Genomic DNA, 20,716 nt, shown 5'->3' with positions numbered 1-20,716 from the left:
AGGAGTCTGGAGGGCTGGGGCCTCATTCACTAGAGCCCTTGCTTCTGCTTTGGTCTACCCTGTGGGTACCAGGACCCTGGAATTCCCTGCCCATAGAATCTGCTAAGGCTTCTTTTCTGTAGCTTGTTCTTCTGTGGGTTGGGCATGGAGATGAAGTAATCATCTGCTGAGAGGTCCTTCCTGTGGTACCCTATATCCGTATAGCAGCAACTTGTATGTGGAGTGGTTCATACCCTGTCTGGACTGTAAAGGCTCAGAGGGAACTCCCATCCTCTCCGTCCTTAGGATCAGCCACCATTTTTGAAACATATTTTCCAGTAATCTCTAAAACATAAGATTTGTGAAGATCAGTGGGAGATGGAACCAAAGTGTTGAGGACATGTGGCATCAGAAGGCAGGAGCAGGGAATTTGGGAGTGAAGAGGGATACATTTGTATATTGTAAATGCTGTAGGCTCTCTAGTGTGTCTAAAAAGCATAGATCTACTGGGCGTAACTGAGACACTGCTTTCTTCATGAAACCCTCTTCCCCATGGCAGGAGCCAGCTCCAGAATGATGGCCATCAAGGTTTTTTTTTTTTTTACCTGTACAATGATTGCTTTACAGACTACCCTTTTGTTCTTTTCACAGGGTTCCCCCTAGGGAATTGGCTGTGTTGCTCTGCAGCAAATCCAATGCATTTTACAGCCTTGGAAAATGGAATGAAGCATTTCTCACTGCCAAAGAATGTCTCCAGTGGGATCCAACCTATGTGAAGGTATGGCACAGTGGCAGCTGGGGTTGGTGGCCGCTATCCTCTTCTTTCTAACCTGCCTGTTTTCCTCCTTTCTTTACTTCTGTTTTTACAATTTTATTACTACATATTTGCAGTACATGCAGTTTATAATCATCTTGGAGACTGGTTACATGTATGTACTACAGCATGTTTCTTTTTATTTGAATTCCCTTCCCCTTTCCTCCCCATCTCTCCTTCCTCCTTCAATTCCCCTATCCTAGTTTTCATTTTTATTGATATTATTAATCTTAGCTCATATGATAGCATATAATTGTCTTGGTTACTTTTCTCTCATTGCTGAGACAAAATACTGACACCCAAATTTAAGGAAGGAAAGGTTTATTTAGCTCACAGTTTGTGGAGGTTTCAGTCCATAAACAACTGGCTCCAGGGCAGAGTGACACATGGCAGAGGGAAAAGGACAACAGTTCATGGTGTAAGACAGCAAAGCAACAAGAAAAAAAAAGGAGAAGCAAGCCTCTTTTCCTCCTTTACATTGTGTGCAAACTACTAACTCCAGGGTGGGTGCAGCACTCACACCTGTAATCCCAAGATTGGCCCATGAATCAATCATAAACTCTAGAAGCCCGTCCCATGACTGCATGAGGCTTTGGGGGGACATCCAGATACAAACCATAACAATAATGTTTACACTAATTGGGGTTATTAGGTTCCTGTGTGTGGCATATCTTTATTCTACTTATTTCCCCTTTCCCTCTTCTACCCCCATTGCCCTATTCACTTGGACCACTTCCCTGTTGCAAGAGATCCATCCCTTTGTCCCTTGCTATACATCCTTTATTATTTTTTTTTTGTACTTTGCCGTACTCAAATAAGAGATAGTACATGTGCACGTTTGGTTTATTTCACTCAACATTATATTTCCCTGGTGCATCCATTTTCCTATACATGTCTCAAATTTGTCATTCTTTGTAGCAGAGTAATATTCCATTACATACTCACATTTTCTTTATCCATTCAGCTGTTGATGGACATTCAGGATTTAGCTATTATGAATTGCACTGCTATGAAGATTGATATGCATGTATCATTGTAATATGATGTCTTAAGCTCTTTGGAGAAAATAACTAGAAGGGGGATATCTGAGTCATATGGAATTTCTAATTTCGGTTCTTTGAGAAATCTCCATACTGATTTCCATAATTGTTGTACTGGTTTACATTCCCACCAATAATGAAGGAGGATTCCTTCTTTAATACGGCCATGGCACCATTTGTTATTGTTTGATTTCTTAATGATTGCTATTCTTTCTGGAGTAAGAGGGAATCTTAGTGTTATTTTAATTTATTTTTCACTAATGGCCAGAGATGTTGAACACTTTTTCATATATTTGTTGACCATTTGTATTCCGTCCTCTGTGAAGTGTCTGTTTGTCTTGCCCTTTTCTTCCCTGGGTCTTTAATTTTAGATGGCTTAATTTTACTGAGTTCTTTCTGTAGTCTAGATATTAGTCCTCTGTCTGAGAAGTAGCTCCAAAATTTTCTCCCCATTCTATAGATTTTCTCTTTGCTCTGCTAATTGATTTTCTTTCTGTACAGAAGTTTTTTAGTCTGATATAATTCCATTTATTGATTCTTGGTCTTACTTGTTGTGCAATTGAGTTTCTGTTTAGAAAATCCTGTCCTAGCCCTATATCTTCAAGTGTTTTACCTATTTTATCTTCTAGTAGGCTTAGTGTTTTTGTCCCTATGATTTCCTGAAAGAATTACTTCTGATTATAACTGCGTCAATAAATTCATTCATACAACACTTCTATATGACAGTTCTTGCTGTTAAACTTCTCCCCTTTGCCTATCCTTTGTTCACACTATGACTGTTTATTATTTGAAGTTGTTCTGCAATGAAGTAGGTAACGTGGAGGGAGGACAATGGAAGGTGACTGGATGAAGAGTTTAAGACACTAGGAAGGAGGTTTGAAGTGAGGGATATTGATAGATGAGAAGAAAAATTTGATATGGGGTCTGATTCTACAGAAGGAGGAAAACAGCAAAAAATAAAGTAAATAAAGTTTTCTATTATTTTAGATGCATGGATCTTTTTCATAGTCTAGGATTAAGGAGCAAAGCTCAAACCAAAACATATCTTTGCTCATGCTGGAAGCCTGAGGTGGCAGTCCATTCCCAGAATGGTTCTGGATGCAGATATCCACCAACAGTGGGAACAGGGTGCCAGTGTCACCTTCCAGTCCTATATAACTCAGACTGAACCTGCTCTCTGACGCAGGAAGTGGATATCCCTGTTCACCAGCTCCAGCTCCTCAGCGGGACTCCTTCCATCCTGCTTTCCATTTCCAGCTGTCTCCCATGGCCATCCATCCCTCATCCACTCTGGAAACTCAACAATGTGGAGCATGTCTTGGGGCCAAGGGGCTGCTGTGGGACCCAGGTTCAAACACTGAGCCCTTTCCTGCAGTGGCATCCATGACAGTTCTTGTTTCACAATTGTGGCAGTGGGTGGTAGACCAAGGTCACTCACCAACTGTTGACTGTGGAGGGAGTAGCCCATGTTTTTCTTGCCAGTTCCAACTGCCACTGATTCCCTCAGTCTCAATGCTGTGCAGTTCTCCATGAGTGAAAAGTTTTTAGTTTCACTTTGTCTCCCGATGGTGATTGGCTTGCTGCTCTTGGCCGCACAGTTTGCAGAGGGTCACCTCTGTCCTCTGTGATGTGTTCTATTTCTTTTGTATCATTTAATCTTTTTCTCCTCTTTTTTCAGTTCCCTCCTGGTTCGTAGGTAACCTTTTCTCCCTTTCATGCCTCTCCAAGCTACTGTTTTCCAAACTGTAGACACTGTGCTGGAGAAACTGAGTTACTCCACCATTTAAAAAAGTCTCTCCTTTCTTTTAAAATGGACTTGATAGGAGTGCTCTGTTAAGACTCTCTGCCCTTCAGAGATCCATAGGGCCTGTGAGTATGATCTAAAGAATAGTAAAAATAGTGATGGCGAGTGTTGAAATGTATTTATTGGGGAGAGTTAGAGCTTGGCCTCCTGGCAGATAGAGTGCGGTGAGATCCCGGAGCAGTTCATTTTGTTCAGATGTAATACCAAAATTCATTATCTGTTCATGCTCCTTGTTATCTGTTTCACTTTAGCAAAGCTTTATTTCAGATGTTGGTGGGTAGATGACATAATGTCAGTTCTTCAGAAAGCATTTCTTGCAGTAAATATCAGCCCCTTTGAGAGGGATCAGGGAGGTTCAATAGGCAAAGACCTCTTAAGGTCATTAACAAAGGTCAGTAAATAATAACTCGACTTTTTTTTAGGTAGAATGCTCTAAATGCCCATGCTTCAAGGTAATTTTACCACTCCTGGTGGCTCAAAGCAGACAAAAGGAGTGGAAACACCCAGCTGGGCCTTGAGTAGTTTGTATCCAAGTTGGGAGAGGAAGAGTGTGCAAGTGAAATTGAGAGACTCTAAATTAAATAGCAATTCTAGGGTTATCTGGAGCAACAAATATTTAAGTGTCAAATTAGTGGTCTAGACAATCTGTAGAGAGGCTCCATGATAAAATAGGAAAAGTATAGGTCTTTCAGTCTCATGCTTTGCTGTGTGTTGTGTACTGTGTTTCAGCAGTTTGGATGAGTTACTCTTCTCTCTAAGCTTTAATTTCCTGTAGAATGAGATAATACCTGTGCCTCAGAGCTGCTTTAATGACTAAGGAGACGATAAGTAAAATTGTTATCATTCAGTAAGTAGGAATGCCTGTTGGAAACAAACCAGTGAGAGAGAGGTGGGGGAGGTTTGACCTAGAGATTACCCTAACTCTGAGAGAGGGGTTTAGATATTTTATATTTTAAGTAGGCACTGACCCTTAAACTTCTACTAGAACATTGAAACATTTTACTTCTTGAGGTGCTGAGGATAAAACTAGGTCCTTGAACATGCTAAGGACATGCTGTACCACTGAGCTACATGCCCAAGCCCAGAGGATGGATTTGGGAGTGCATTCCTGAGAGATTCTTCCCATTATAAATGTATTAGTGTTTATTTGACTTTTCATGTCCATCAATATTTGTTTTATATAGCTGGGTGTGCTGGTATTTGGTACATATTTATTTATGGTTGTTATCCCTTCCTCTTGGGTTGTTTCCTTTACAAGGATGTAGTAACCTTTCTCTCTATTAATTAGTCACAGCTTAAAATCCACTTTGCAAATAGAATAGCTCCCCCTGCTTTTTTTCTGGGCACCTGTTGCATTGAGTATTGTTTTCTATTCTTTGACTTTCAGTCTATGAATTTTTTTGAATTAAATGTGTTTCTTCTATGCAGCATATTGTTGGATTCTTCTTTTTGATCCATTTTGCTAGTCTGTTTCTTTTGATTAGTGAATTTAGACCATTTATGTTGATTGCTATAACTGATATGTATTGGCTTATCCTCGTCATGTTATTTTCCTGTTGTTGGTTTCCTTTTATTCTCTTTTTTCTTCTCTGTTTTTTGCCTGTTTCCTCTGTGTTTTCCCTCACTTGCCTGGTGATTTCATTCTCTTGGGGTGTATGGAGTTGTAGTACTCCTTATTGTTTTCTAGAATGTCCTTCAGAACATTTTGGAGTGCTAGTTTTGTTGCCATGAATTTATTCAGGTGTTCTTTTTCATGAAAACATCTTATTTCTCCATCAATTTTGAAAGATAGCTTTGCAAATTACATCAATTTGGGTTGGAGATTGTTTTCTTTTGGGGCTTGAAATACTTCACTCCAAGCTCTCCTTGACTTGAGGGTTTGTGTTGAGAAGTCTGCTGTGATTCTGATGGGTATTCCTTTATAGGTGATTTGTTTCTTTTCTCTCACAACTTTAATATTCAGTTCTTGTGTTGAATTTCTGGAATCTTGATTATTATGTGCATTGGTGTAGATTTTTTTGATCATGGCTAATTGTAGTTCTACATGCCTTGCTTGTCTGTATGTTTAAATTCTTTTTCCATGCTGGGGAAATTTTCTGCCATTACTTCTGTGAGCAGTTTTTTTTTGTCATGTGTGCTGTTTTTGGCTTTTTTGTTGACTGATCAATCATATGTTATTCTTCTTTGCATCATCTAGCAGCTGTCTGATTGGTTTTTCATAGTCTTTAGCTATTTTTAGGAAGTCTTTATTTTCATGATCACTAACCTCAATCCTGTCTTTTATATCTGATATTCTGTCCTCACACTGGTCCATTCTGCTGTGTATATTTTCAATGGAATTTTTAATCTCCTGGATATCTATTTGAATCTGTTTCATGGATTCCATTTCTTTCCTATGTTGAGTGTTAATGCTTTCCATCATTTTCCTAAGTTCCTATATTTTTCTTTCTATCTGTATCTGCTCTAGGGTGACTAACCATGTCTTTCATTGTGGTCACCATTTCTGTATCTGAGAAATTATTTTTTATTTCATTTTTTTCTAGAGTTTTATTTATCTGCTTTGTTACTTCTGCTGTTACTGCTGCAGACAGTCTGGGTGGGTGACTTTGAAATTGTTCCACTTCATTGCCCTCTGAGTTTGCTTTTGTTGAGCTGGAAGTCTGAAGGTGTGTCTTGTTTACCTGTCTTCTCATTTTATGTTTGCTTTTAGTTGAATTCCTAGGTTGATGCTTGTAAATTGGTTATGGCAGGTAGCTGTATTGCTAATATTGAGCTTCCTTAGGAAATGACTACTTTTCAGAAATGTCTTCAAGCCAGGTGTGGTGGTATATGCCTGTAATCCCAGCACTCGGGAGGCTGAAGCAGGAGGATCATTGTGAGTTCAAGGCCAGCCTGAACTTCATAGTAAGACCCTGTCTCAAAAAGACAAAAAAAAAAAAAAAAAAAAAAACAAACCACAAAAAAAACCAAAATGTCTTTGAGGTATATCTGGCTTTTAGGTTTTGAGTCTGTTGCAAGATCCTACCTCTTTAGTTTATAGGGGATGAGAAGTCACTGCCTCTTTGGGCTGGTGCCTGATTCTTTAGCACTGGCCTGTTGTATTGTTTATGACCCTTAGGCAATCTCTGTCTTGTGTAATAAGAAGAAAGACTGAATAGAATGATTATGTCACCTTGGCTAAAGTAGTACAGCCAGCAATAACATCAAACAGCCTAGAAAATGACAAACTGTGTAAACTATTAATTTTCTATCATTAACTGTCTGAACTATATTTGTAGTTATATTACAAAATCTAAACCAAATCCAAAAATTGTAAACAGTAAATATGCCCTCTATATGAAGAGCTTACATATAGGGGAGAAAATTTAAAAGGGTTTTGTGGGAGAAACTGAGAAATATAAAAAGAGCAAGTGATTAAAAGTAAGGGTGGAGGACAAAATAAGATTACATGAACTTTGGGGAAGTAGTGAAGAAGAGAGGAGAAGGAAGAAATAAAAACAATAACAGAACAGAACAACAATAACCAAAAAACTAAAAATAATGTTCACACATATAAAAGCAAGAGCAAACAGTCTACAAACAAGAAAACAAAACAAAACAAAAAACAGGACAAGAAAACAAAATGTCCATGTCGGGACATGTAGGACATGTCTCTCCCAACACTGCTAGATATAATGGGCAGACAGAGCCCAGATTCATGTTGATTAATCCCAGCAAGCCAGCTGTAGATTTATGGTGGGGTAGTGGATCATCTCAGAAACCCTACACCTTTAGGTCCACTGAAATTCAGGTTGGTTTTTGGCTGTGAGGCTGGAACCCAATTTGTTCAGCTGTAACACTCCATGTGCCTCCTGCTGGCTTGAACTTGACTCCCTGCTGGCTTGAAGTCAGCTCCCTGCTGGGTTGAACTTGGCTTCTTGAGCTCATGCCAACTAAAACTTGGTTCTGCCTCACCCTGAGACTGGGAGCCCCTAGATGGAGCAAGCCCACAGCTTCTCTGAGTTGCAAGCTCCTTTGGCCCTTCTCCAAGATGGTAACCAGCCAATCCCCCTTTCCTGGGGAATGTCTGAACCTGAAGAATGCACCAGCCAGTGTGTCCACTGCTCTATTCCACTGGTGTATTTCTCCCTGGAGGCCTCTGTATCATCAGTGGTCACCATGCCTCTGCAGGTTTGAGCTGCCCCTCCTACACAGTGAGTCTGCTCAGGGAGAAAGTGCTACTTGCCACTTCCTTGTTCTGCCTTGACTCTCTCTCTTCATGCTCCCTGTGGGCTTTAATTATTACCTCACATCCTTGCTGGGTCCTGGAGACCCACTTCTCTGCTTCTTCTCTTGCTATATTCAGCATCTGGACACCAAATCTCAGAGAGGCTGTTTCTCTGCAGTTCGCCACTTTGCCATCTTTCCGGAAGCCTCTCCCTCTATCTTTTAAACACTTGCTTTTTTATGAATTCAGTTTGTGAACACTTTCTGCTGTTTTAGCTAGAAAATTGATTTGGTAGTAAGAGGAGGGAGAGCCAGGAGTGGTGGCGCATGCCTGTAATCCCCTCCCTCAGGAGGCTGAGGCAGAAGGATCGTTGGGAGTTTGAGGCCAGCCTAAGCTACAAAGTGAGCTCAACGCCAGCCTGAACTGCATAGCAAGACCTTGTCTCAAAAAGACAAAAAAAAAAAAAAAGAAGAGGAGGGAGAGGCAGGACTTGAACTCAATAGTACAATCAGGTTTATTAGCAAACCTCTCTGATCTAGGGGCAGAAGAGAGAAAGTATTTTTTTACAGACTCAGGGGTTTTTAAGGGTTTGGAAGGAATGGGAGTGGTTTCTGAGGGAGACTTCTAGGAGACTTAGCAAGGAACTTTTGATTTCCTTTTTTGGTATCTGGCTGCTTTGCCCAGTAAATTGAAGGTTAAATAGACAGAGACTTAGATTTCTTGATATGGTGAGCTTTGGTCAAGATAGTGGTACTCCTCTCCAATCTCTATTAGTTAGATTTTTGGTCAAAGTGGGGAAGGCAATTATCATCTTGTTCCTATAGTAGGTTCCTACAGTTTGCTTATAGGTAAAACTAGACTATTTACCTTTATTAATCATTATAATATCTGTACAAAAATCAGTTGGAGAAAGCTGTATATATTTCTTATAATGTGGAGTTCAGTAAATCTCAATGGTTCTTTTTTATTGTATGAAAAAATGAAAATTTCTTAACAAAATAATAAAAGAATAATAGTGCACTGTATCATTGTCTTTAAAGTAGTTACTCAGAATGCAAGAGATGCACAAAAATGATTCTCTTGTACACAGAGGAATAAACAGATAATAGCACAAAACTTTCTTTTCAGTGAACTAAGAGAAACTAGTAATATAAATGAAAAAATTAGCATATATATTAAAGTATTTTTGAAACAGTTGAATAGGTAATTTGGGGAATTATTTGAACTTCTCCCTACTTCCTATTTACCTGTCTTCTATTTTGCTCTTTATTTTTATTTTCTCATATAAGAGGAACCATGCAATATTCAAACTTGTATGTTTGGCTTATTTCTCTTAACATTATGTTCACAAGTTGCAACCAGTTAATTACAAATGCCTGAAGTTTATCTTTCATTATGGGAGAGTAGTGCTCCATTGTGTATAAATATCACATTTTCCTTATCTATTCATCTGTTGATGGACATATACACCGTTTCCAATATCCAGCTTTTATAAATTGTGCAGCTGTAAACACAGGTATGCATGTATCCCTGTAATATGATGATTTTTAACTCTTTTGGGAAATAGCAGTGCTTCTTGTTACAGTTTTTCCTCCTTTATATCCCCAGTGGAAATTGTGTTTATTTTGATGGCTAGGAGTAGGAGCAACTTCTATGTTTACAAGAAAATCTCATTTTTTCCCTAAACACTAGTCATAGAATTTTTTTTTTAATGCCTCTGCTCTGGTTCAGGTTGTGGTGGGAGGAATGAATAATAAATCACACATATAATTGGAACAAGGCCTGATTCCTTTTCTCTGTGTCACATTTTAAATGCTGTGCAACCGATGGATTTGATTACATGTTTCTTTGGCAGTTAAAATATGACACAAAAAGTATAGCATGGGAAATAATGTAGAAACCCCATCTCCTGTGCTCGTTAGGAGTCTGTGCTTACAGAGAAGTGCGGCTTCCTCCTAGAGATGGATCTCACCATGTTGCCAATCTTTCCTTTTGGTGACAGGTTAGAGGAGATGGAGGACATTATACTTTTGCTCTTCTTTCTCCATTCCAGGGATATTACCGAGCTGGTTATTCCTTGCTGCGGTTACTCCAGCCTTATGAAGCTGCTCGCATGTTTTTTGAGGGTCTACGACTTCTGCAGAGCAGCCAAGACCAAGCTCAGATTCCTAATTTCCTTGTTGGCATCTTCACCACGATGAGCAGTAAGTCAAACTGGGGGGAAGTTTTTGCTTTTATCAAAGTCCTCGTTACTTTATTTGTATGTCTCCTGGGAGGTGATTCCAGGGTGTTTCTTTGGGATGGATGTAGTTTGAATAAAAATGGTTGCCTGTTGGAAAGCATTTGGAACTTTGGATGGCTCATTCTTTTGTAAAAACAGTGAAGTCCTACTGCACAAATGGTTCAACCTCATGAGTTTTCTGTGTTGCTATTTGTGGAGATTTCCTTATTTACACTAATTTGTCTTTTGTGACTTTTGCTTTTCTGTGATTTTCTTATGTATTTTTATAATATATTAAGAAAATATTCTTTTTTGCTATGAAAATAATCTGGAAGGCCCAAAAGAGTCTCCTGTGAAAGCTGAGAATCACGGCCGTAAGGCTCCTTGCTTGGTATGGCAGTGGTTTCAATGAGGACTGACATACTTAGTCTTGGAGGGTCTCATAGGGGAACCTTCTGTGTGCCCGCAATCACATCTGTGATTACCTGGTCTGTGAGAGGGCTTTGTATGGCCCAGATTTGGCAAAATCAGAAATCTGTAAAGCCAGTGTAATGTACCGTTACCAGTGATGCTGCAGCCTTAAATCCTGTAAATATCTAGGCCATTGTTTTCAAATATTGTTTGATCAAATTTAAATTTCACTGATTTGAGAGTGTACCATTAATTTATGTTCTGCCACTGAGAGAGAGCATGGATTATGAGACATATCTCTGTTTTAAAGATGTTAAATATGAAAAACGGCACAAATTAGAATATGGAAAAATGGTCTTTGGCTTTCAGAAGTTTGGAAATCACTGCCGACAGTTGATTCAACTCTTGTCAGTTCACCTAACTGTTCCCATTGCTATTGTGGGAAAGCAGTGTCCGTGCTCTGTGGTAGAACCCCACAGATTTTGACAAATTTGGCACATAGAGGGGATCAGCACAGTAGCAGTTAATAAGAAGGGGTTAAAGACAGGCACAGCCATGGCCCCCAGCCAGAGAAGTAGAAAATCTTCAGGCAGATGCTGATGGTCACAGCTCTCCAGTCAGCCTTTTGCTCACAGTGACTAGTTTATCCTTCTTCTTTTCTAGTGGCTTGGCCCGTGTCCTCCGCCTCCTCACTGTCTTTTCTGTGTCTTTTAAAATTTACTGTCCTATCACAAGACAGACCACAGTTAAGGGAATGCAAACAAATGCTTCTTGATGACTATGTCTGAAGATAATAATCTGAGAGTTTCCATTCTGCCCCCATCCTGAGGGGTGGGGTGCAGATAACAAGATGTTTTAAGACAGTGCAGCTGAAACTTTTCTAAAAGTAGTTCTTTTTGGAGGGTGAATATGTGTCCATGGCTCAATCTCCAAATTCTGAAAAATGCATTTTCATACAAATTTTCATAGAAATCCTGAATCCCTAGCAGTCCTCCTGCTTTAGCCTCACAAGTGCTGGGATTATATCCTTTCAAACCAATTTGTATTTATTTTCATGTTTACTTATATTGTGAAATTAATAACCTGGAAGAGGTGCCACATTATACTAACACTTAACCTATCCCCTTGGATATTCTTATCTGTGAGTTTGAGAGATGTGGTTTGAAGGATGAGGCACTAGATTAGAAGAATATGATTGACTAAAATAGTTGGTAGATCTAGGTACCAGTCTTCATTTTTGTCATGAATTAACTGTGTGGTATGCCATAAAACCTGTCTTTGGCTGAGTGTAATGGTGCACACCTGTAATCACAGCATTCAGGAGGCTGAGGCAGGTGAATTGCCTTGAGTTCGAGACCAGCCTGGGCTACAAAGTGAGCTCAAGGCTAGCCTGAACTGTATAGTGAGACCCTGTCTCAAAAAAGGCAAACCCCAGAAAAACAAAAAACCCAGAAAAACAAAAAAAACCCTGTCTTCATGTGTTATAATTTCCATCTGTTGGATATCAATTATATGTGTCCCATTTTTCTTACAGGAAATTGAGTTTTATTAACTTCCCTTATGCTTCCATTTTCTCTTCTATAAATGGAGCTAGTAGGGCATGGCTACAGTGGTTTGTTTGGGAGATTAAATATAAGCACACATCACTGGGTTCTCAGAATGGAAAAGCTAAGTGAATATTAGCTCACTTCATGCCACTTGACTCTTAAGGGATTGATTTTATGAGTGAAATTAAGGTAATTATCACTTTGATCAATTTTTAAAGCAATATAATTAACTTTTATTTTCAATTTTTTATTAGTACAAGTTTGGAGTACACAGTGATCACATTCTTTGTAGGGAGTTGGTATATGTACATAATACATCTTAATTCTTTTTTGTTACTGCCTACCTTCCCTTCCAACTCCTTCCATTTCTTAACTACCTTCCCATTTGCAAAAGATCCATCTTCCTATTTCTTATTGCCTATCTTTATTTTATTCTTCACTTATATTTTCGGTTTCTTATATAAGCAAAACCATAAAATATTTAAGCTGTGTGTCTGATTTAGTTCATTTAAAGATGCATCCATTTTTCTACAGATGACTCCAGTTTATCCTTCTTTATGGAAGAGTAGTATTCCATTGTGTACAAATAGCACATTTTCTTTATCTGTTTGTTTGTTCATGCACATATAGGCAGCTTCCACAATTTAGTGATTGTGAAGTGTGCTACCGTAAACATATGGGTATGCATGTATCACTGTAATATGATGTGTTTAACTTTTTCAGGAAGATACACAGAAGGGCAACACCTAGGTCAAATGGAATTTCTAGTTTTAAGTTTTTGAAGAATCTCCATAATGATTTCCATAATGGTTGTACTAGTTTACGTTCTCACCAACAAGGTAGAAGGGTTCTTTTTCATGCACACCCTGTCCAATATTTGTTATTATTTGAATTCTTGGTAATAGCCATTCTTTCTGCAATAAGATGGAATTTCAGAGTTGTTTTAATGTGCATTTCTCTAGTGGCCAGAGATGTTGAACATTTTTTCATGTATTTATTGGCTAATTGCATTTCTTCTGAAAAGTATCTGTTCATTTCAGTTGCCCATTTTTGATTATGTCTTTTGTTTTGGGCAGGGTATAATTTTTTTTTTTTAGTTTTTTATATATTCTAGATATTAGTCCCTTGTCCAAGATATAGCTGACAAAAATTTCTTCCCACTCTGTAGGTGATTTTTTCATTCTATTGGTTATTTCCTTTGCTATGCAGAGCTTTTTATTTTGATATGATCCCCTTTGTTAATTAATTCTTGATGTTATTTCTTGCACAATTGGGGTTCCATTCAGAAGTCCTTGTCTATGCCCATGTCTTCAGGAGTTTTACCTATTTTATCTTCCAGCAGATTAAGTGTTTCATTTTTTTTCCCCCCCTTTAGTCCTTTTTTTTTTTTAAAAAGATAGAGTCTTGCTATGTAGTTAAGACTGGACTTGAATTCACTGTGTAGCCCAGGTCAGCCTTGAATCCCTAGCAGTCCTCCTGCTTTAGCCTCACAAGTGCTGGGATTACAGGAATGCATCACCATGTCTAGCTTAAGTGTCTGTCTTTTCATATTGAGAACTTTGATCCACTTTGATTTTAGTTTAGTACATGGTGAGATGTATGGGTTTAGTTTCAATCTTCTGCATGCGGATAGCCAATTTTCCCAGAACTATTTGTCCTTCTTCCACTGTACATTTTTGGCTCCTTTGTCAAAGACTAAATAGCTGATTATTTCTACATCTTCTATTCTGACCCACTGAACCTTGTGTCTGTTTTTGTGCCAATACTATTCTGTAATTATCACTGTGACTTTGTAATATAACTTGAAATTTGGGCTTGTGATGCCTCCTGCTTTGCTCTTGTTACATAGGATTGCTTTTGTTATTCTGGGTCTCTTCTGGTTCCATACAAATTGTAGGATTGTTTTTTCTAGTTCTGTGCAGAATGTTGTTGGTATTTTGATTCGGGTGGCATTAAATCTATATATTAGTTTTAGAAAATATCACCACTTTGACAAAATTGGTTCTGCCTATCCAAGACAGCCAATATCTTTTTTTTTAAATTTTAAAGATAAATGATAAACAACCAATGAAACCAAGTATGGAGATATCTTTGATGTCCTCTTTGATCTCCTTTTACAGAATACTATAGTTTTCATTGTAGTAATCTTTTACTTCTTTGGTTAATTCCCAAGTATTTCATATTTCTTGAAGCTATTGTAAAAGTTATTGTTTTTCTAATTTCTTTCACCAGTGGCTTCATTATTGGTGTAGAAGAATGGTATTGACTTTTTGGTGTTGATTTTGTATCCTGAATTTGGTTATTAATTCCAGGAGTCTTTTGATGGAATTTACTTCAATCAGTTACAGAAGACTTCATACTTTCAAAATGCCTTTCTGGTATCCTTAAGTTACCACTTGTCTGTCTGTGATCTGAATTCATTGGAAGATATTTTTGTAGATGCTCTAGTTTTCTTTCATATTAACATTTGCAAACTATGGAACTTTCTTTCAGGTGACTCCATTGTTTTGCAGAGTTTTTTGCCCTGCTTTGATCATATTTTTACAACTGGATTTTCAACGGAAATATGGCAATCTGTAATAGAAAAGTTGGCAAGGAAAGGATTATGGCATGTAAGTAAAAGGAGATACCTCTCTTTTGGGGAAAGTAGACCCTTGATTAAATAATTTCTTTCTGTTGCCACCAAGTAATTATACTGTATTATTTGTTGATCTTGAGGTAAGCATAACTTTTTAACTGAAATCCCAATAAAGATAGAAAGTCATTGAGATATATAATCAATTAGTTCTTATTGTTTTCAAGGTGGTAAAAATATTTAGTTTGTGGCAACCTCACTCCTTGCTGCATCACTATTATCATCACAGAAATATAAAGTCCAGATCCTAATGGTAACGTAAAATTTGGATAATCAACAATTACATGTTCATCTTTATAATTTCTTTTATTCTGGATTATCAATAGCATGGGCTCAGGTGATCTAATCCATGCTACTCAACAGGGTTTCTGTATAGTTTTGAGGGACTGCTAGCCAGTGAATAGTGGCTAAATGAGGTGGTGTGATTTAGGAAAAGTTGCTTAACTTCTCTGGGATTCAGCTTCTTCAGTGACTTTTCTTTTTTTTATTTTATTTTAAAGAGTAGCAAAAATAAAAAAAAGAACAATAGCAACATACCAACATCATAGACATAAACAAAACAAAGCAAGAACATTAAAAGTGATACAGGATTTCAAAACAAAATCATTAAATAATAATGGTTGTTGTATTACGTATTCTTATCTTCAACTATGTTACTCAGGTTACCAGATGTAGGAATGGAAGATTGTTCAGACCATTAAAGAGAATAAAAAAATTATTAAATAAAACAGCGATAATACAGAGTTTCACTAGACAAGATGGTAGGAATTCACCAATGTTGTTCCATTGCATATTGTTGTATTCAAATCAGTTGATCAGATTACCAGATACAAGCATGCAAAATTGGTCAGAATATAAAAAAATTTAAGCATTAACTGTTCCTTTCAATATACCATCAGATATCAGCAGTACAGTTATCCCAGCTATTCTTCTCTATCTATCTATCTATCTATCTATCTATCTATCTATCTATCTATCTATCTATCTTCTGCCTTCTCTCTTTCTTCTTCTTTCCCTCATCCCAGTTGTTCCTTCCTTTGAGCAATTTCTTTACCTTTCTTATCATCTATTGTACGTTTTGAGTCTTACTTATTCTTTCAGGTTCCTACACCACGGAGACAATATTATGTTTGCACATGTGGGTCCAATTTATTTCACTTATGATTATGGTCTCTGTTTGCATCCATTTACCTAAAAAAGCCTTAAGTTTATCTTTTTTGTTTGTTTGTTTTTGTTTTTGTTTTTGTTTTTCTCCGGTACCGGGAACCGAACTCATGACCTTGCGCTTGCCAGGCAGGCACTTTTGCCGCTGAGCTAAATCCCCAGCCCCAAGTTTATCTTTTTTTTATAGCTGAGTAATGCTCCATTGTACAAACACAACACATCTTTTTTATTCATTCCTCAGCTGATGGGCATCTGGGTTGTTTCCAAGATTTAGCTATAACAAATCTTGCTGCTATAAATATGGGTGCACATATATCACTATAGAATGATGTTTTTAAATCTTGTGGAAAAATACCCAGAAGGGGAATAGCTGGGTTAAGTGGGACTTCTAATCCTATTTATGAGGAATCTCCAAACTGATTTCCATAGTGGTTTCACCAAGCTACACTCCCACCAACAGTGGAGTAGGGTTCCTTTCTCCCCACAGCCTCTCTAGCATTTGTTATTGGATGATTTTTTGATGGTAGCCATTCTTTCTGGGGTGAGATGGAATCTCGGTGTTGTTTTAATTTGCATTTCTCGAATGACTTGAACACTTTTTTCATGTATTTATTCACCATTAATATTTCTTCATCTGAGAAGTGTGTATTCATCTCAGATGCCCATTTTTTGATTGGGTCTTTGAGTTTTGGGGGCCTGATTTTTAAAAATTCTTTATATGTTCTAGATAGAAGTCCTTTGTCTGGGGAAGTTGGCTAAAATTTTTTCCCAATTCATGGGTTTTCTTTTTACTTTATTGGTGATTTCTTTTGATGTGCAAAAACTTTTTAATAAGATGAGATCCCAGTTGTTGATTCTTTGAAGTATTTCCCATGCAGTTTGGTTTTTGTTCATGAACTCTTTGCCTACCCCTATGTCTTCAAGATTTCTATCTATTTTCTCTTCCAGTAGACTGAGTGTTTCTGTTTTAATATTTAAATTTTAACTTTAGTGTATGGTGACAGACATGGGTCTACTTTTAGTCTTTGGCATATGGAAAGCCAGTTTTTCCAGCACCATTTATTAAAGAAGCTATTTTTTTTCCAGTGAACATGTTTAGCCTCTTTGTCAAAGATAAGGTGGCTGAGTGTGTTTATAGTTGTGTCTACATCTTGTAATCTGTTCCATTGCTCCTCAGGTCTGTTTTTTTTGCCAATACCATGCTGATTTTATCACACTAGCTTTGTAGTATAATTTCAAGTCAGAGATTGTGATGCCTCCTGACTTTCCTTTGTTTCCCAGGATTGCTTTTGCTATTTTAGGCCTCTTCTGGTTCCAGGTGAATTTGAGGAATGTTTTCTCTAGATCTGTGAGGTATTTTAATTGGGATTATTTTAATGGGATTGCACTGAATCTGTACAACAATTTTGGGAGTATGGCCACTTTCACAGTGTTAGTTCTTCCTACCCATGAGCAAAGAATATCTTTGCATTTTTTGATATTCTCTTCTATCTCTTTTTTCAGAGTACTATAATTTTCACTGTATAGATCTTTTACTTCTTTTGTTAGATTGATTCCTAAGTATTTCATCTTTTTAGATACTATTGTGAAAGGTGTGGTTTCTCTAATTTCTCTGTTTGTTGTTTGTGTACAGGAATGCTATTGATTTTTGAGTGTTAACTTTGTATCCAGCTATGCTACTGAATTTGGTTATTAAATCCATGAGCCTTTTGGTGGAGTTTTTGGGGTCTTCGTTGTAGAGTATCATGTCTTGTGCAAGTAATGATAATTTCACTTCTTCCTTTCCTATCCTTATTCCTTTTATTTTCCTCTCTTGTCTAATTGCTCTGGCTAATATTTCCAGTATTATATTGAATAGGAGTGGTGACCGTGGACATATTTGTCTTGTTCCTGATTTTAAAGTGAAAACTTTCAATTTTTGAGTATTTAGTATAATGTTAACCATTGGTTTGTCATAGAAACTTTGATCAGATTGAGGTAAAGCCCATCTATTCCTATTTTCTGTAGGGTTTTTATCATGAATGAATGTTGGACTTTATCAAAGGCTTTTTCTGCATCAGTGGTGATGATCATGTGATTTTTGTCTTTGGCTCTATTGACATGGTGTATTACATTGATTGATTTACATATATTGTACCATCCATGCATTCCTGGGATGAATTCCTCTTGGTCATGGTGTATAATCTTCTTGATGATTTGTTGTATTCTGTTTGCTAGTATTTTATTGAGAATTTTTGCATCTATATTCATTCAGGAGATTGGCCTGTAGTTCTCTTTTTTGGTTGGATCTTTCTCTGGTTTTGATATCAGGATAATACTTGCCTCCAGGAATGAATTGGGGGAAAGTCCTTCCCTCTCAGTTTCATTAAAGAGTTTGAGAAGAATTGATGTTATATCTTCTCTAACTTTCTTGTAGAATTCAGCTGTGAATTCATCAGGACCTGGGCTTTTCTTCATTGGCAAGTTTTTTTTATTACACTCTCAGTTTCACTGGCTGATATTGAGTTATTCAGGACTTTTATATCTTCTTCATTTAGCTTTGGTAATTCATATGTATCCAGAAATCTGTCCATTTCCTCTGTGTTTTCCATCCTATGAGAATAAAGATTTTCCAATTATGTACTGATGATCTTCTGAATTTCATCAGGCTGTAGTGATTTCATCCCTTTCATTCCTTATTGTATGTATTTCAGTTTTTTTCTTTCCTTTTTTTGATGAGGTTGGCTAGGGGTTTATCTATTTTATGTATTCTTTCAAAGAAACAACTCTTCGATACATTAATTCTTTGTATTTTTTTTTTCAGTCTCCATTGCATTAATTTCTGCCCTGAATTTTATATTTTCCTGTCTTCTTTGGGCTTTGGGTTTGCCTTGCTCTTCTTTGTGTAGAAGGTTGAAGTGTGGGGGCTGGGGATTTAGCTCAGCGGCAAAAGCGCCTGCCTGACAAGCGCAAGGTCATGAGTTCGGTTCCCGGTACCAGAGAAAAAAAAAAAAAGAAGGTTGAAGTGTGTAGCATAAGATTGTTTATTTGTGCTCATTCTGTTTTCCTGAGGTGGGAATTCACTGCTATAAATTTCCCACTGAAGACTGCTTTCACTGAGTCCCACATGTTCCTGTAAGTTGTATCTACATTTTGTTTTGATTGTAAATATTGTTTAATTTCTACTTTGATTTCATCTGTGACCCATTGGTTGTTCAGGAGGGTGTTATTTAATTTTCATATGTTTATGGAGTTTTTGTGATTTCTTTTGTCATTAATTTCCAGCTTCATTGCACTATGGTCCAAATAAGTTTAATTCCTTTGCATTTACTTAAGCATGTTGTATGTGCTAGCATATGGTCTATTTTAGAGAATATCCCATGTGCAGCTGAGAAGAATGTGTATTCTGATGCTGTTTGGTGGAACACTCTGTACGGGTCTACTAAGTCCATTTGTTCACAAGTTTGCTTAAGTTCTGTTATTTCTTTGCTGATTTTTTGTCTAGTTGATCTGTCTCTGTGACAATGGGGTGTTAAAGTCCTCTGTTAATGATTGTGTTGCTGTTTATTTCATTTTTCATGTCTGTTAGAATTTGTCTTATATAAGTGGGTGCTCCTATATTTGGTGCATAGATGTTTACGATTGTTACTTCTTCCTCTTGAAGCTTTCCCCTCAAAAGTATGTAGTGACCTTCTTTATCCCTTTTTATTGTTGTTAGTTTGAAGTTCACATAGTCTGCAATCAGAATAGCTACACCTGCTGTTTTCTGGGTTCCTGTCTCATGAAGTATTGTTTTCCATCCTTTAATTTTCAGTCTATGAATTTCCTTTTGAGTTAAATGTGTTTCTTGTGTACAGCATATAGTTGGATTTTGTTTCTTGATCCACTCGCCAATCTGCTTCTTTTGATTGGTGCACTGAGACCATTTACGTTGATGGTTATAACTAATATGTATTGGCTTATTTTTGTCATGTTATTTTCCTGCTGTTGGTTCCTCCTTTTTCCCTCTGTTTAATTGCTTGCTCAGCTTGGTGGTTCCTTTGTGCTATTGTTCTTGAAGCTGTGGTCTTTTTTTTTTTTTTTAATCTCTTTCTAGAATATCTTTTAGTACTCTTTGTAGGATTGGTTTGGCACTCATGAATTTCTTCAGTTGTTCTTTGTCATGAAAATATTTTATTTCTCCATTAAATTTGAAGGATAGTTTTGCAGAGTGAATCAATCTGGGTTGGAAGTTGTTTTCTTTCAGGACCTGAAATATTTCCTTCCAAGCTCTTCATGACTTAATGGTTTGTGTTGAGAAATCTGCTGTGATTCTGATGGGCTTTCCTTTATAGGGGATATGTTTCTTTTCTCTAACAGCTTTTAATATTCTGATCTTTTGTTGATATTCCGGGATCTTGATCACTATATGTCTGGGTGTAGTTTTATTTTGGTTATGGTTAATTGGAGTTCTATATGCTTCACTTACTGTATGTCTGATTCTTTTTCCATGCTGGGACATTTTCTGCCATTATTTCTGCAAATAGTCTTTCTCACATTCAGTTGTCTCCCAGGCAGGTGGGGGAGGGGGAGGGGAGGCTCACTAGAGTTCCTGAAGCTGTCCAGGCTTTAGCCCAACTTCCACAAGGGTGGTGGGAGGGTGCAGGTCATGGTCACCGAAGCTTCAGACATTTCCCACCATCCAGCCCAGTTCCCATGCTGGCAGGGGAGGGGTGAGGGTAGAGTCCCTGAGGCCACTGACTCTGTCCAGGTTTCAGCTCGGCTCCTGCAGTGGTGGGATTGGTGTTGGGAGTGACCATTGAGGCCCCAGAAGGTGTTCAGGGCTCTGCCTGCCTGGCATGCTAGTGAGGGAGGTGTTGGGGCGGTTCACCCGGGTTCTTCAAGATACCTGGATTCAGCCTTGTCCCTGCAGGGA

At 37.7% G+C, this 20,716-nt stretch overlaps 1 protein-coding gene across 4 annotated transcripts in view; it reads left to right on the top strand.

Annotated features, from left to right (window-relative positions):
* The window catches only part of Trank1 (tetratricopeptide repeat and ankyrin repeat containing 1), a 145,377-nt gene that overhangs the window by 33,017 nt on the left and 91,644 nt on the right, over positions 1 to 20,716 (top strand). For all 4 annotated transcript variants that reach the window (XM_013513765.1, XM_013513764.1, XM_013513766.1 and 1 more), the window contains exons 2-4: positions 631 to 757; positions 9,898 to 10,048; positions 14,517 to 14,635. In XM_013513765.1, coding sequence (XP_013369219.1) covers positions 631 to 757; positions 9,898 to 10,048; positions 14,517 to 14,635 — 397 coding nt within the window. The remainder of the gene's footprint in view (positions 1 to 630; positions 758 to 9,897; positions 10,049 to 14,516; positions 14,636 to 20,716) is intronic.

The sequence above is a fragment of the Chinchilla lanigera genome, unplaced genomic scaffold (genome assembly GCF_000276665.1).
Source record: "Chinchilla lanigera isolate Chin_1 unplaced genomic scaffold, ChiLan1.0 scaffold00020, whole genome shotgun sequence".
In the NCBI taxonomy this organism is placed as follows: domain Eukaryota; kingdom Metazoa; phylum Chordata; class Mammalia; order Rodentia; family Chinchillidae; genus Chinchilla; species Chinchilla lanigera.
Note: the sequence above shows the minus strand (reverse complement) of the source record. Positions and strands in the feature narration are given on the sequence as shown.